Here is a 13,757-nt window from a genome sequence, read left to right on the forward strand (position 1 = left end):
AGTGTTGGACCACAATGACTGCTGGCTCTAAGGAACTTTTCAAATGGGCAGACAGTTTCCCCTGTGATGCTGAGTGTGGTTGATGAGCTAGGGGCTGACAGAGCACCTGAAATCCTCATAAGCATCCTTCATCTTTTGCTCCCCCGAGGAGTAGAGCTGGAGACCATGAAGGACTATAACTGCCAGGACTTGTGTATCTGTTCCAGTGGTTGAAAGTGCATGTGACAGATTTTTACTTAAAAAGTGAGCATAGCATAAGAAAAAAGGGTCTTTCTTATTTCAAGAAGAGCCACCTCAGCTATGCCTAGAGTAGAGTCAGTGGCAAGGCTGCTTGAGCCACATCCCCGTCTCCTGTCACTAAACTGAGCCTAGTGGCCCTTCTGTCCATCCATCCATCCACCTGTGTGTGCATGAGGCCATAGGTCATAGCCTGCTACAGGGAGCTTTGTGCGTGGTGTGTGGTTCAGTGGAACTGAAAACCTGAAACACTGCAGTGTAGAGCTGACCGTAGGATTCTTCCTGATTGCATGTTTTGGATTTCTAGATTCTGTCCCCTCTGGGACGAATTAATGAAGCCGTAAATGATCTCACTAAAGCTATTCAGCTTCAGCCCTCAGCACGGCTGTACCGACACCGGGGGACCTTGTACTTCATATCTGAGGTGATTGCCCCATACAGATTGGTCCACACCTCACTTCCCACCATCTCAGAAGCCACTCTCTGCTAGATCGGGTTCAGTTTAATGTCGGTGCTACAAGGCAGCCATGAAAGCATTGTCTTTGACAGAAATGCAGTGCAATAGAGAATTATAAGGGCCAGTTGTGTTTCCATGTTTGGGCCTTCAGCAGTATCAAATTCTCAGCTGGCATGAAAAGGTTACAATTCGTTTCATCATTTCATCGCTTTTACTTAAAAGTAAAACTTGATTTTGTCTGTTTCTCAGTTTGAGAGTCATGATCTGAACCTGTAAGGCTTCCAGACTATTCTGTTTAGGTGGGCTGATCTAGCAAGAGTCTGTTTCTGTCACAGTGGCTCCTAGATTACGGGTGTCTGTGAGCTTGTAGAACTCTTAACAGTGCACGTATAGACCAAGCTTCAGCTTACCATAGTGAGGATGCACCCCAGCCTGATCATTTCAGAAGTGTCCAGTGTGAGAAAAGATACTTTCATTGGTTTTTGAAATTATACTTTTCCTGTGGTTGAGGTAAAAGGCCTAAAATTAAGCCTTTGTAAACTCCAGTTGGCAGTTAGCAGTTAGCAGGGCGAGGACAACTAGTTTGGCGGGACTGCTTCGCCATGGCATTTCCTTCAAGGCCAAGAAAGGCACAGGACTCGATGGGGTTTTTCCCTCTGCCTGTCTGATTTCTAATAAACACAGCCTTATCTTTCCTCCTCCTTTCCTTTCCTTAGGACTACGCGACAGCCCACGAGGACTTTCAGCAGTCCTTGGAGCTAAACAGAAACCAGCCCACAGCCATGCTGTACAAAGGCCTAACTTTCTTTCACAGAGGACTTCTGAAGGTGAAGCTGCGCTGCCTGCGCCTGCGCTGCTGTTCCCGCTTCGCTTGGGCCGGGGTGTGGGGGGTTTAGTGGGATTGGTCTGATGCATCAGAACGTCTCAGGTTTCTAAGATCTGTGTGTGTGTGTGTGTGTGTGTGTGTGTGTGTGTGTGATGTGTGATGTGTTCATGCTCACTTCACTTGCTGGCTACTGGAAGTAGGTCTTCCTCTGGAGCAGTACTGAGCACTTTGGCTTCCGCTCATGGGCCTAGAGGAGCTGTGCATTGTGACTTTGGGGGAAAATCATAATGGGTACCAAGTTTGTGATTTTGAAGTTGGTTCTGACAGTGTGGTCCAGGTGAGAAGAACAGGAGACTGATAAGAGACATCTGTAGGTTCTACTGGGGTTAAGGAGACTTGACCCAGCTACTGGATCCACAGGAATGGGAGAGAGATGTTGCTGAGGCTAGTGATATGACCAGTGGGACTAGTGTGACCACGGACAAGGATCACAGGACAGTAGGAGTAGGCCTGTAAACAGTCAATCCGCTTGATCTGATGAGAAGTGTTTGTGTGGGTTGCTTCCTGCTGGGCACTCCATTCCATGTCCTTGTGTCTCTGTGGGGATCCTGCAGTGCAGCAGGCTGTACCAGTAGCCTGGGATCACAGAGTTGCTACCTCCCCTGCCTGGGCCGTAGTGCCATACAAGGCCTCAAGTACGCTAGTACAGGATAATCCAAGCCACTAGATGAAAAATAGTCTGGCCTGAGAGCTATGCAGAGCCAACTGCCGTATTAGAGAGCACATTGTGGGATGAAGCTGACCTGTGTAGAGATGATGGTTTTCAGTGTTGAAGACTGACAAGCTTTGACAGCACAAGATGGGGAATGTCTTCAGCAAGAAGAATAGTTCTTCCATGGAGCAGGCAGCCCTCTGTGTCCACTAGCTGCTGTCCTTAGATCTGCCATCCACGACCCTGAAATACTCAGGGAAAAGAATACAAGTTTTGTTCTTGTTGCTCTTGCCAAAACAGCATGACAGATGTAGTGACAGTACCTGTAACAGCTGCATTATATTAGCTGTTACAGGCCATCCAGAGAACCCTGAAAGAGCTCAGAAGATGGATGTAGAACTCATGGAAACACTGGACCAAAGACGCTGTGCATTTTAGTATCTGCAGGGATCCCAGAGCCATCCCTCTCATTCCCAGGGAGGACTGCAGATGTGTTTGAGGATGGCGGATTTGTCTGGGCAGAGGCCATAAGTACGTTCTCAGTGTTGAGGATGATACTTGTTGCATAGCCTGTGCTCAGAGGTGACAGCAACAGATGATGTCAAGGGCAGAGCACATAGACTTGGAGGTCAGGCTGTGCTCGTGCTTTAAGCCCTGCTAACCATCTGCTGGACATGTAGCTGAGCTCTTTCACCTTCTTGCACATCCATAAAGCAGGCACAGCCTTATGTCTTCTCTCAAAGCGTGCACCAGAGTTCGGTAGCATCCCATATGAGAAAAGTATAACTACAGTTTATTAGGAAAAGTTTAATCTGTGTTTCATAAATGCTTTTAAAAAAAACTTCCATCCTACTGAAAACCAAGACAAAAAATTTTTGCTAGTTCTTTGTATGTTCCTCACATCTCATGTGCCATAAGTGCCTACAGTGTCCAAAAGAAAGAGCTCCTGAGGTGCGGAGCTGCCAACAAGGATATAGGCCTTAGTGGACACTGTCCACCCACTCTGTGAGTCCCCTCCATTCTTCATCTTTTCTTACAGACTCTGTACGTGAAAAGGTTCAGACCACCATGTTCATTCCTGGGCAGCCTCGGGAAAGAGAAAAGAGATACATGGGGAAAAAATCCACTGCATATTACAAATATTTTTTTAAAGGAAAGCACATACCAGCAGATGCACTCTATTTGTTAGATAAAGCTGGGCATAGACACAGGACAGTCTCCTGAAAGGCTTGAAGAGTGAAACTTGGTTTGGTTTATCCAGATCTCCAAGAACCTGGTCAATGCTTTCATGGTCTGAGCATTCTAAGTCCCTCAGTGAATGGCTCTTCCCAAGTCACTGGGTTCACCCTCCTCCCCCTGTGCTCTGAGTCCCATGTATGGGGCAATGGGAGGAGAAGGGGGGCTCTTTGTGGTGGTTTATCTATGCTGTCCAAGGAGGTCAGAGGGTTGCACTTAGTCTCTATTGTCCCACCAGCACCCTTGTGAAGTATGGACAGCCATCTATGTGAATTATGGAGCTAAAGAATGACCCCTGCTATACGTAGGGACAAAGCATTAGACTCAATGGTGGGCTTGAGCTGACAACCTTAAAGTGGGTCTGTTCAGGCCAATGGCAATTTAGAAAGTAGTCAAGTAGGTGACCTTATTTTGTAAGTACATTTTATAGAAGGACATTAAACATTTAAGAATGTTTAATTTCTGCAATTTGTTACAGAAAGGGCTTGACTATGTAGCTCAAGCCAGTCTTCAACTTGTAACCTCCTTCCTCAGCTTCCTATTGGTTGATTTCATGTGAGCCCCCCATACCTGGCCAGGTGCATACACAGCTGTTCAGTGTGGTGGATCAGGCCCTTGGGATACAACAGCAAGAACTTGACATCCTTTTAGTCCATATCATTAAGGACATTTTAAGCTCTTCACCTTGAGCTGTCTGATGGGAGCAGCCAAATGGTGGCCACCCAGTGACCAGTGAGGCCAGTGATGATGGAGTGAAACGGTGGCATCTGCCGAACTAATGACTCTGAAGCAGTGTGTTCTTAGAGGTTGCCTCGTGTGAGCTAGTCTCTTGTTCCCAGTGGTGTAAAATCTTGATTCTGCTGTGTCCCTCTTTGGCAGCTGAGGTAGAGAGCTGAGCAGTGCTTAGACAGGAACCCTGAAACCAAAGACTCTAAAAAGCTGAAGAGAATCAGACTTTGAAGAACTGTGGCGTCCACGCATGCTGTAAGTGGAGTGGGCAGCAGATGCCCACTGGGCATCTCCCCTGGATGTCCACAGACACTGCAGGCTTAACACACCCCAGCCTCCTCCCCCTACTGTCCTCCTGTTCTCTTTGTGGTGGCCACTGCACTTGCCCTCTCCCAGACCCCCAACCTAGAAACTCCTTGCCTCATCTTTCTCTCCTCACTGCCGCCAGGTTCTGTCTCTGTTTGCCTTCAGAAATGGCCCTGTATCCACCCCTTCTTTCTCTCCTCAGGGACACTCCCCTTGAGCTTTCATTATCTCTTGCCCAGATGCCCGCTGACCCAGCCTGGGACCTGCTTTCCCGTTCTGCCCCACACTGCTGCTCTGCCACGGTCACTGTCCTTTCCCCGAGACCTGGGGTGCCAGTGCAGGGAGCAGCCAGGTTCTGGCCTTGTCTCTCTACCCATACCTCTGTGCACTGTTGTGACTTCCTCCCACTCCTGAGCTGTGCACAGTGTAGCGCTGGGCCCCTCCTCACACTACTGTTGAGTTCCTAGAGCACTTGGCTGTCACTTCTCTGTGTTCCCAGGCCTTGCTCCTATCTCTGTTTTAGCTCTTAATGTTTATGCTAATAACTCCCATTACATAATTGGCTTTCTATTCTAACTAGACTGTGTTCTTAGAGGACAGAGATAATGACTTGCTCATCTTGTACCCACCCCTCAATTCCTCACACTGACTCTGGTACATAGTAGGTGCTCAATATGTGTTTGTTGAATAAAAGTATCATGAAAGCCCTAAAAGATTAAGACTAGGCCACTTTAGTAGCCACATTCAGAGTTGTAGGAACCCTTCACCAGCAGTTCATCTTCCCTGCCATTGCTTCAAGAGTCTGAAACCAGCCCTCTGACCATGCTGCCCCCACCCCATCTACAAAGAATCTGGATACACAGACAGATGGCTTTTTGAAGTCTTGCAGTTGTGCTGTTTGTAAAACTATCTCATGCCTGCAAATCATCAAATACTTACTGAGTGCCTACCATGTACGAGGCATGTGACACCAGTAGCTCTCTCCTACCAACATCTAATTGAACACATGTGACGTGTAAAGTCGTTTTATCTAATTGGACAGATGTGTTGTATAAAATCAAGTCTTTTTCTTCAGGTATGGCAGTTACTTTAGTGCTGTTTTGTCCTGTCTTTGGAAAAGTGTGAAGTGACTGTATTTTTTTATTACAGTAGCAGTAATATCATTTGAAACTGCAGCTGTAGTGGGTACAAATGTTTAGGTAGTCTAGCCTTGACCAGTACTATCCTCTAGTAGCAGTACTCACATTAGGATTTGCGTATGAGCAAGTGTGCTCCAGATTCCTCTTGGTGGCTGCAGCATCCCAGTCCCCAGCTGCGTGCCGGCGACTTAACAACTGTGCTCAGTGCCCTGGCCTTGTTCTGTTTTCTTTCACTGGTTCCCTGTACAACTTAGGAATCCCAACTGCTAGCCCAGGAGCCTTTTTTTGATTTTTCTATGTGTAATTTATAGCAATCTATTTTGTTGATTAAGTTTAAGTGCAACAAGCTGTCATTTTGAATAATCTCACTGCTGAGCTTCCTTGGTCCATTGGGCTGTTATGGATTGAAGTGATGATGTTCTTATGTAGGTGAAATCATTAGCACTCCAGCACTACTGAGTTAGACAACAGCTCTGTCACAGTGGGAAGCTCGATGCTGTTTTTATAGAAATGTATTTTTTAACTGTTAGAATTATAGCCTCTCAACAATTCATTGCATTGCTTGCCTCATTCTTTGTTCCTATTTAAGATAATTCTGCCAGAGATGGGTGTGGCATATATGTAAACCTTTAGAGATGCAAGTGGAATTAATGCAAATGGGCTCATTTTCTGCACACCTTCCACAGGAAGCCATCGAGGCCTTCAAAGAAGCTCTGAAACAGAAAGTTGACTTTATCGATGCATATAAAAGTCTAGGACAGGCCTATAGGTAAGTGACAATGGGTTGAAAGGAGACTAAGACAGGAAAAACACAATGCATTATCAGAAAAGATGTCCACTTTAGGTTTTGAAGGCATTGCTACACCTGCTGGCACCTCTGGGATGTGAGTGAGCCCTGTGTCACGACCCCTGGTGTGTGTCACCATATAGGAGCCATGTCAGCTTGCACAGCTGTCTGAGGGTCAGTCCTTCAGGGTCATGATGTTCATAGTGGTGTGCGGGTGTAAGTCCCTGTAGATTAGTGTTGTGCCTGGCACTAGAGGGTGCTGAGAAAGTCAGTCCAGTACAGAAAGCTAACCAGGTCTTCACGTCTTGGTTCTGTGCATTGCTTCACTGTTAGAGTATTCAACTTTAAAGAACAACCTCACTTCAATCAGAAAGGCAGGTGACAAGGTTGATGTGGGAACACATGAGTTAGGAGCCCCTGAGACTTGAACTCTGCAGGTGTGTCACTGCAGGCTCTCTGGGCTTCCAGTGTCTTGCCTGTAAAGGAGCCATTATGGCTACAGGGGAAAGGCTGTTAAAGAAATTCCATCCTCATACAGAAGATACATTTGGAAATCAGTAAGTTAATTTTTCCTAAAGAAATCCAAAAATGTGAGCATCCTATAACGCTGTATGTTAAATTCCTATAATGTTAGATTCCTAAGTGTGGTGAAGACTGTGCGCCTGTGTGTGAGGTGTTCAGGTAGCAGGAGACACACACCTCCCTCGAGACCTCAAAGAACTGAACTCCAGTGCTGGTGTCACTGACCTACCTGGTGCTCATCACGGTTGTTCAATCCTTAGAGAACTGGGCAATTTTGAAGCAGCCACTGAGAGCTTCCAGAAGGCCCTGCTGCTCAATCAGAACCATGTGCAGACTCTGCAGCTCCGTGGGATGATGCTCTACCACCATGGCAGCCTGCAGGAAGCCCTGAAGAACTTCAAGGTGAGCCTCACCAGCAGGTAGAGCCAAAGCTCAGGTTCTTGCTGATTCTTCAGAGAATTCTGTGGAGGAATCTGGACATGGTATACTCCTTTAGTCCCAGCACTTGGCAGGCAGAGGCAGGTAGCTCTTGGTGAGTTCTAAAACAGCCTTGTCTATATAGCAAGTTCTAGGCCAGCATAGTGGCCTCGATAGTGAGACCCTATCTTGAGAGGGGGCAGGGAAGGGAGGGAAGGGGCCTTTGCTTTGGCCTCTAGTCTAATTTAGAAACTTATATGTCATTGACTCAACCTGGAAGGAGAGCTTCTGGATTGAAGGATAAGATGTCCTAACCCTTGTGACACTAATGCAGCCTTTTGTCCTAAACTGTAGCGTTGCCTGCAACTAGAACCATACAATGAAGTGTGCCAGTACATGAAGGGGCTCAGCCATGTGGCAATGGGACAGTTTTATGAAGGAATTAAAGCACAAACAAAAGTTATGCTGAATGATCCTCTCCCTGGTCAGAAGGCTAGCCCAGAGTACTTGAGGGTGAAGTACCTCCGAGGTAAGCAGAAAATAATGGGAATTTTTCATTCCCATGCCCAGGGTGTCTGCCTCTGTGACATGGTGGAGTTGAAGGTGGGCATCCTGTCCCTTGCATCTCTTGTTAAAACTGAAGGTTTCAGGACTAGGGGCCTCGATGTCTTCTAAGACAGGCCTGATGTTCCTTCTACCTTACCTACAGGTCTTCTAAAACTCCACAGAAGCTTGACCTATGTAAAAACACATTTATAGTTGGATGTGAGGTTCTTTGTGAATACTGTGTTTGGTACCCTCTCATTTCACTGAAGGACAGGAAAGAACCCTGTATGGGGTTTTCATTTTTGAGAGTTACCTGGCATCTCTGATCCTTCATTCCAGTTTGGTGAGAAAAGGAGCAATTCTTGAATTAGTCACAGACTTGTTTTTTCTCCATATACATCTTCCAGTATACATATACATATACATGTACCTTCCAAAGCAACCTCCCACATCTTCCTATGTAAAACATACTTCTTCATATGTACATACACACACATCTTCCTATCTGTATACATACATCTTCCTATGCACACACATATCTTTTATGTATACACATATCTTTCTGTGTATGCATACATCTTTCTGTATATACACACATATTCCTATGCACACACATTAACACACCTTATGTAGACACACATACACACGCACAAACACACTTTTCTGTGTACACACATATCTTCCTATACACACATAAAGCACACACACCTTCCTATATACTTAAATAAACATCTTCCTATACACACACATCTTTTTATTCATACACACACATACATCTTCCAGTGTGCACAAACCTTCTAATGTACACAGACATACATATCTTCACATGCTTGCTTACACACACACACACACACACCCACACACACACACACTCCAGTGTACACATAGGAGGGGTACTGCTTCCTGGCTTTCTCTTCACAGGTTGCCCAGCCTGCTTTCTGATACACCTCAAGATTACCTGCCCAGGGTTGGTACCACTCACAGTGGGTGGGACGTTTCCACATCAATCATTAATCAAGAAAATGCCATACAACCTTGCCTACAGACTAATGTTATGGAGACATTTCCTCAGTTAAGATTTCCTCTTCCCAGATATATCTAGATTTATGTCAAGTTGACAAAAACCAGCCAACACATACATATATCCTCCAGCATACACTTAACCAGTATACACACACGTGTATTGTTTTCTCCATTTATTTAGGAAGATGTTTTTGTTGTCTGTATACTCACATATTTTACCTTTGCTCTCATTAGCCCTTGATAGCATTATTGTAAAACAGAAAAAAGGTGCAATCCATGTATATAATTTTAAGTTAGTAATAGCCATATTGCAATGTAAAAGCATAGGATCTGCAAGAAGGCTCAGTGGGTAAAGACAGTTGCCACCAAGCCTGTGTACCTGAGTTCAATCTTCAGGACCCGTATGGTGGCAAGAAAGAACTGAGTCTCTCAGATTGTCCTTAGACCTCCACACACATACATGACACACACATGCCATCCCCCAAATAGGTAAAAATGAAAAAAAAATATTTAAAGAAATCTAAAAACAAGCAGGTGAAGTTAACTTTAATGATGTATTTTATTTTATTCAGTATATCTAAAATTTTAATTCAGCATATAATTAATAGAAAACCATTCATTAGCCTTTTTTGTTTGTTTATTTTTTGAGACAGGGTTTCTCCGTGGCTTTTGGAGGCTGTCCTGGAACTAGCTCTTGTAGACCAGACTGGTCTCAAACTCACAGAGATCTGCCTGCCTCTACCTCCCAAATGCTGGGATTAAAGGCCTGCGCCACCGCCACCGCTGCCGCCACCACCACCCGGTTATATTAGACTTAAAAAAAATTTTTTTTGGTCTTTTTGAGATAGCATCTCATCTTGTAGCCCATGCTGACCTAGAACTAATTATATAGCCCAAACTGACTTAGAACTCATGGTGATCCTCTTGTCTCAGCCTTCTGAGTGTTGAGATTACATGCATAAGCCTCTATGACTAATGTCCATAGAAATGTTATAGTTTAGTGCTCAATGGTTAAGAGCACATACTGCTTCTCCAGAAGGCCCAACTTTGGATCCCAGCAACCACATGTGGCAGCTCAGCCACTTATAACCAGCTCCAGGGAGTTCCATCTCTGTTCTCCAAGGGCACCTGCAATCATATGAATATATCCACATTCAGACACACACACACTTTTAAAAATAACCAAAATCTTAAAAAAAAAATCTTACATTCCCTTAATTTTGCTTTAGATCTTTGACCTCTGGGATGTATTTTGCAATCATAGCACATCTCAGTTTGAATGCTAATCTTTTATTAGTTATACCTGATCAGAATTTGAACTTCATCGACTTTATAGTTGGAAAAAATAAATTGATATGTGCATGTTGTCACAAACATACTGAAGTCTTTAAAAATTAAATCAAGTATCAACAGCCTAGGGGCGACCTCTTGAACAGCTTGCCCTTCACACTCCTCCTTGCTCAGCAGAGCTGGCACTGAGAATGACACCTGACAGGGATAGGTTAGCACACCTGTCATGTTTCTTCCTGCAGGTCAGGTCGTGGTGAGATTGCACACCCATTTGGTCTGCCAGAGCCAACAGAGGCCCAGGCGCAGTCTGGTACTTCTCTTGGGTCTCTTCATGGAAAGGTGGTTAAAGTGTAGTCAGAGGAGACCCCAGCAGACTGGTGTGTACTGGGTCCCATGCTTCAAGTCAGGAGCAGGCTTCTTTTGTCCTGTAGCCATCTTTCAGAATTCCTACATTATAATGACAAGGTGGTTCAAAGCATCCATGTGGTAGCTTGCGCTAACAAGAGCTTCCTCAGCAGTATCTGAATTTGGCAGCTCCTTTCTTACAGAGTATTCTCGATATCTTCATGCACACCTCGACACCCCCCTGACGGAGTATAACATTGACACGGATCTACCAGGCAGCTTCAAGGACCACTGGGCTAAGAACCTGCCTTTTCTCATAGATGGCTATGAAGAGCAGCCAGGCCTGCAACCTCACATCAAGTAAGTGCTATGTAGTGTGGCTTTCCAAAACCCAACTGGAAGCTCACCTTTTTTCCATTTGTTTGGAGGGGTTAGGTAGCAATGTGTGTTCATTTCAGTCTGACTTCAAACTCATGATCCCACTGTTTCAGTGTCCTGAGTGCTGATATTTCCTGATCAATAAATGACATCTTGCCCATGTTCCTAATACTTTCTTTTTGCAGTTTATATGCCATCTGCTATTTCTCTTAGTTTGCAAAGTACCTTGAAACTGTCCTACAGATGTTACTTCTCCTGCCAGCTTGACCTTTTGCACTTATTTTATGCAACCTTTATACTTCAGATCTATGAGGCTTACAGGCAATCTTTAATAAGCATTAGTTTTTGCTTGTTGCTTGCAAAACAAACTGTTGCAATTTGAAAGTTTAGCCAGGTGTGGTAGTGCACAATTATAATCCCAGCACTAGGGAGGTAGAGTCAGGAAGCTCAGGACTTCTGGGCCAGCCAAGGAACATTGGTTAAAATCACAGTGCTGAGCAGCTGCTGCTGTAATGTGCAAATGCAGATGTGCTTAAGGACAGTCAAGCCATAAAACAGACCAGAAAAGAGAATAATTTTCAATTGCCCAACAGTGCTTTAAAATTGAAAAATCACTACAGTTTGACATTTCTGTTCCCTTTAAAAGAAGGAGGGAGGAGCCAGGCATTGGTGGCATACACCTTTAATTCCAGCACTTGGGAAGCAGAGATAGGTAGATCTTTGTGAGTTAGAGACCAGCCTCGTCTACAAGAGCTAGTTCCAGGACAGCTTCCAAAGCCACAGAGAAATCCATTCTCGAAAAACCAAAAAAAAAAAAAAAAAAAAAAAAAAAGGAGGGAGGGAGGTGAGGTTTCATGGGAGAGAAGAATCCAGATAGTGTGTCCACCAGCCCTGCAGTGGAGTAAAGGAAACCTTTTAGGAGTTAATGTGACCCCATGTTGGAGTCATTCTAGGAATTCTGCAGATATAGTTGCAAACTCCTCCTAGTAGGAAAGCTACACCCATTTGAGCCCCTATAATCTCATAAATTAAGACCATGAGAATGAAATCCAAACCTCAAGACTCCCCACATTACGTATATGAGTCAGTGAAGGAGCAACTGGCAAGCTTGGACCTTGAGGATTTCATATACTGAAGTTGCTGAATACAGACAGGAAGTAACTGAATAAAATGCTAAAAGAAATTATGACTAAGTTGCCAACATGAACAAGAAATGGGAGACCATCTGATGATGTGGCCAGATTGATTTTAAAATGAATGGCAAGTTTTAGGGATAGAAGATACTGCCACTGAAGTAAAGACTTTAATAATAGACTAAGCAGCAAGACACGGCGGCTGCAAAGAACAACACAGATGGAAGGAAGGTGGCAGTGACCAGCAGTGTAGGATTCAGAGGACACGAGAGGAGGCGACACCAAGGGCCTGGGGGAGTAAGCAAACCTGGAACCTAAGGGAATGGATAAACAAGCAGCAGTGTTTGAGAGAATTGTGGTCAAGAGTTTTCCAAAACTAATGAGTCACATAAGTCCACAGTTGCATTTTTAAATTTTGTTCTGTTTTTTTGACACAGGGTTTCTTTGTGTAGCCCTGGCTATCCTGGAACTCACTCTGTACCAGGCTGGCCTCAAACTCACAGAGATCTGCCTTCTTCTGCCTCCTGGGTGCTGAGTAAAGGTGTGTACCACCACTGCCCAGTGCATTTTCAAAAATTTAATTTTATTATTTTAAGTGTGGGGGTGTTTGGGCTGTGTCTTAGTTTAGGCTATTATTGCTGTAATGAAACACCATGACCAAAAACAATATGAAGGGAAAAGGGTTTGATTTACACTTCCATATCACTGTTCATCATCAAAAGAAGTCAGAGCAGGAACTCAAATAGGGCAGGAAGCTGGAGGCCATGGAGGGGTGCTACTTACCAACTTGTTCCCCTGACTTGCTTAGCCTGCTTCTTATAGAACTTAGGACTAACAGTCCAGGGGGGCCTCACCCAATGTTGTCTGGGTCCTCCCCCATCAATCACCAAATAAAATATCCTACAGGTTTGCCTACAGCTCAGTCTTAAGGAGGTGTTTTCTTAATTGAGGCTTCCTCCTCTCAGATGACTTTAGCTTGTGTCAAGTTGACGTAAAACTATTAGCACAGGAGGACAAATAGGAATATGGACTGAAATCAGTTCAGATCTTTGATAACTGCAATAAATGGCAATGGACTAAGAATCAGTTAAAAGTTATAGTTGGAAAAGGTTTGACCACTTGTTGAAAGGGTGTTCATGATGTATCTGGAAAAGTTTACAGAATAAATGCTAATAAGAGGACCGTAGATCCCCACCTATGCTACTTACTAGTGTACTAGTGGTAGTAGCTAATGGTGCACATGACTTGCGTAGATTGCTTCTTGAAGATTGTGTGTGATGGGATGTGAAACTCTGGAGGATTGCCTGGTCCTGGTCCTCTGTGTGTCTTTGGTTGAGTTCCAATGGGAACGGTGCAAGTGTCTCCCGCAGAAGTCCTTATCTTGTTCATGGTGTTTCTTGCAGGGATGTGCTACATCAGAATTTTGAGGGCTATAGGCCTGAAGTTCAGGAGATGATATGTGTAGCTGACCGCCTGGGCTCACTGATGCAGTATGAAACACCTGGTTTCCTGCCCAACAAGAGGATACACAGAGGTACTCTCTAGAAATGGAATAGTTCTAGTCCAGGAACAGGGTCTTTAGGTCATGTTGTCTTTCTTTAGAAATTGTTTCTTATTGTACTTACCCAGCTGCCGTGTGGTCAGGAGAGAAAATTGTAGAATAGCTTACACTGA

The 13,757-nt window shown here is 44.6% G+C and overlaps 1 protein-coding gene across 14 annotated transcripts in view; it reads left to right on the plus strand.

Annotated features, from left to right (window-relative positions):
* Ttc13 (tetratricopeptide repeat domain 13) overlaps positions 1-13,757 on the plus strand; it is a 55,409-nt gene that overhangs the window by 28,631 nt on the left and 13,021 nt on the right. For 9 of the 14 annotated variants that reach the window (XM_013121984.3, XM_013121980.3, XM_040755311.1 and 6 more), the window contains 7 exons: positions 545-661; positions 1,411-1,521; positions 6,329-6,411; positions 7,212-7,353; positions 7,723-7,897; positions 10,776-10,932; positions 13,487-13,617. In XM_013121984.3, coding sequence (XP_012977438.1) covers positions 545-661; positions 1,411-1,521; positions 6,329-6,411; positions 7,212-7,353; positions 7,723-7,897; positions 10,776-10,932; positions 13,487-13,617 — 916 coding nt within the window. The remainder of the gene's footprint in view (positions 1-544; positions 662-1,410; positions 1,522-6,328; positions 6,412-7,211; positions 7,354-7,722; positions 7,898-10,775; positions 10,933-13,486; positions 13,618-13,757) is intronic. The other 5 variants (XM_040755314.1, XM_021230540.2, XM_040755313.1 and 2 more) reach the window with 2 other exon arrangements.

Source organism: Mesocricetus auratus, unplaced genomic scaffold (genome assembly GCF_017639785.1).
Source record: "Mesocricetus auratus isolate SY011 unplaced genomic scaffold, BCM_Maur_2.0 Super-Scaffold_100013, whole genome shotgun sequence".
NCBI lineage: Eukaryota > Metazoa > Chordata > Mammalia > Rodentia > Cricetidae > Mesocricetus > Mesocricetus auratus.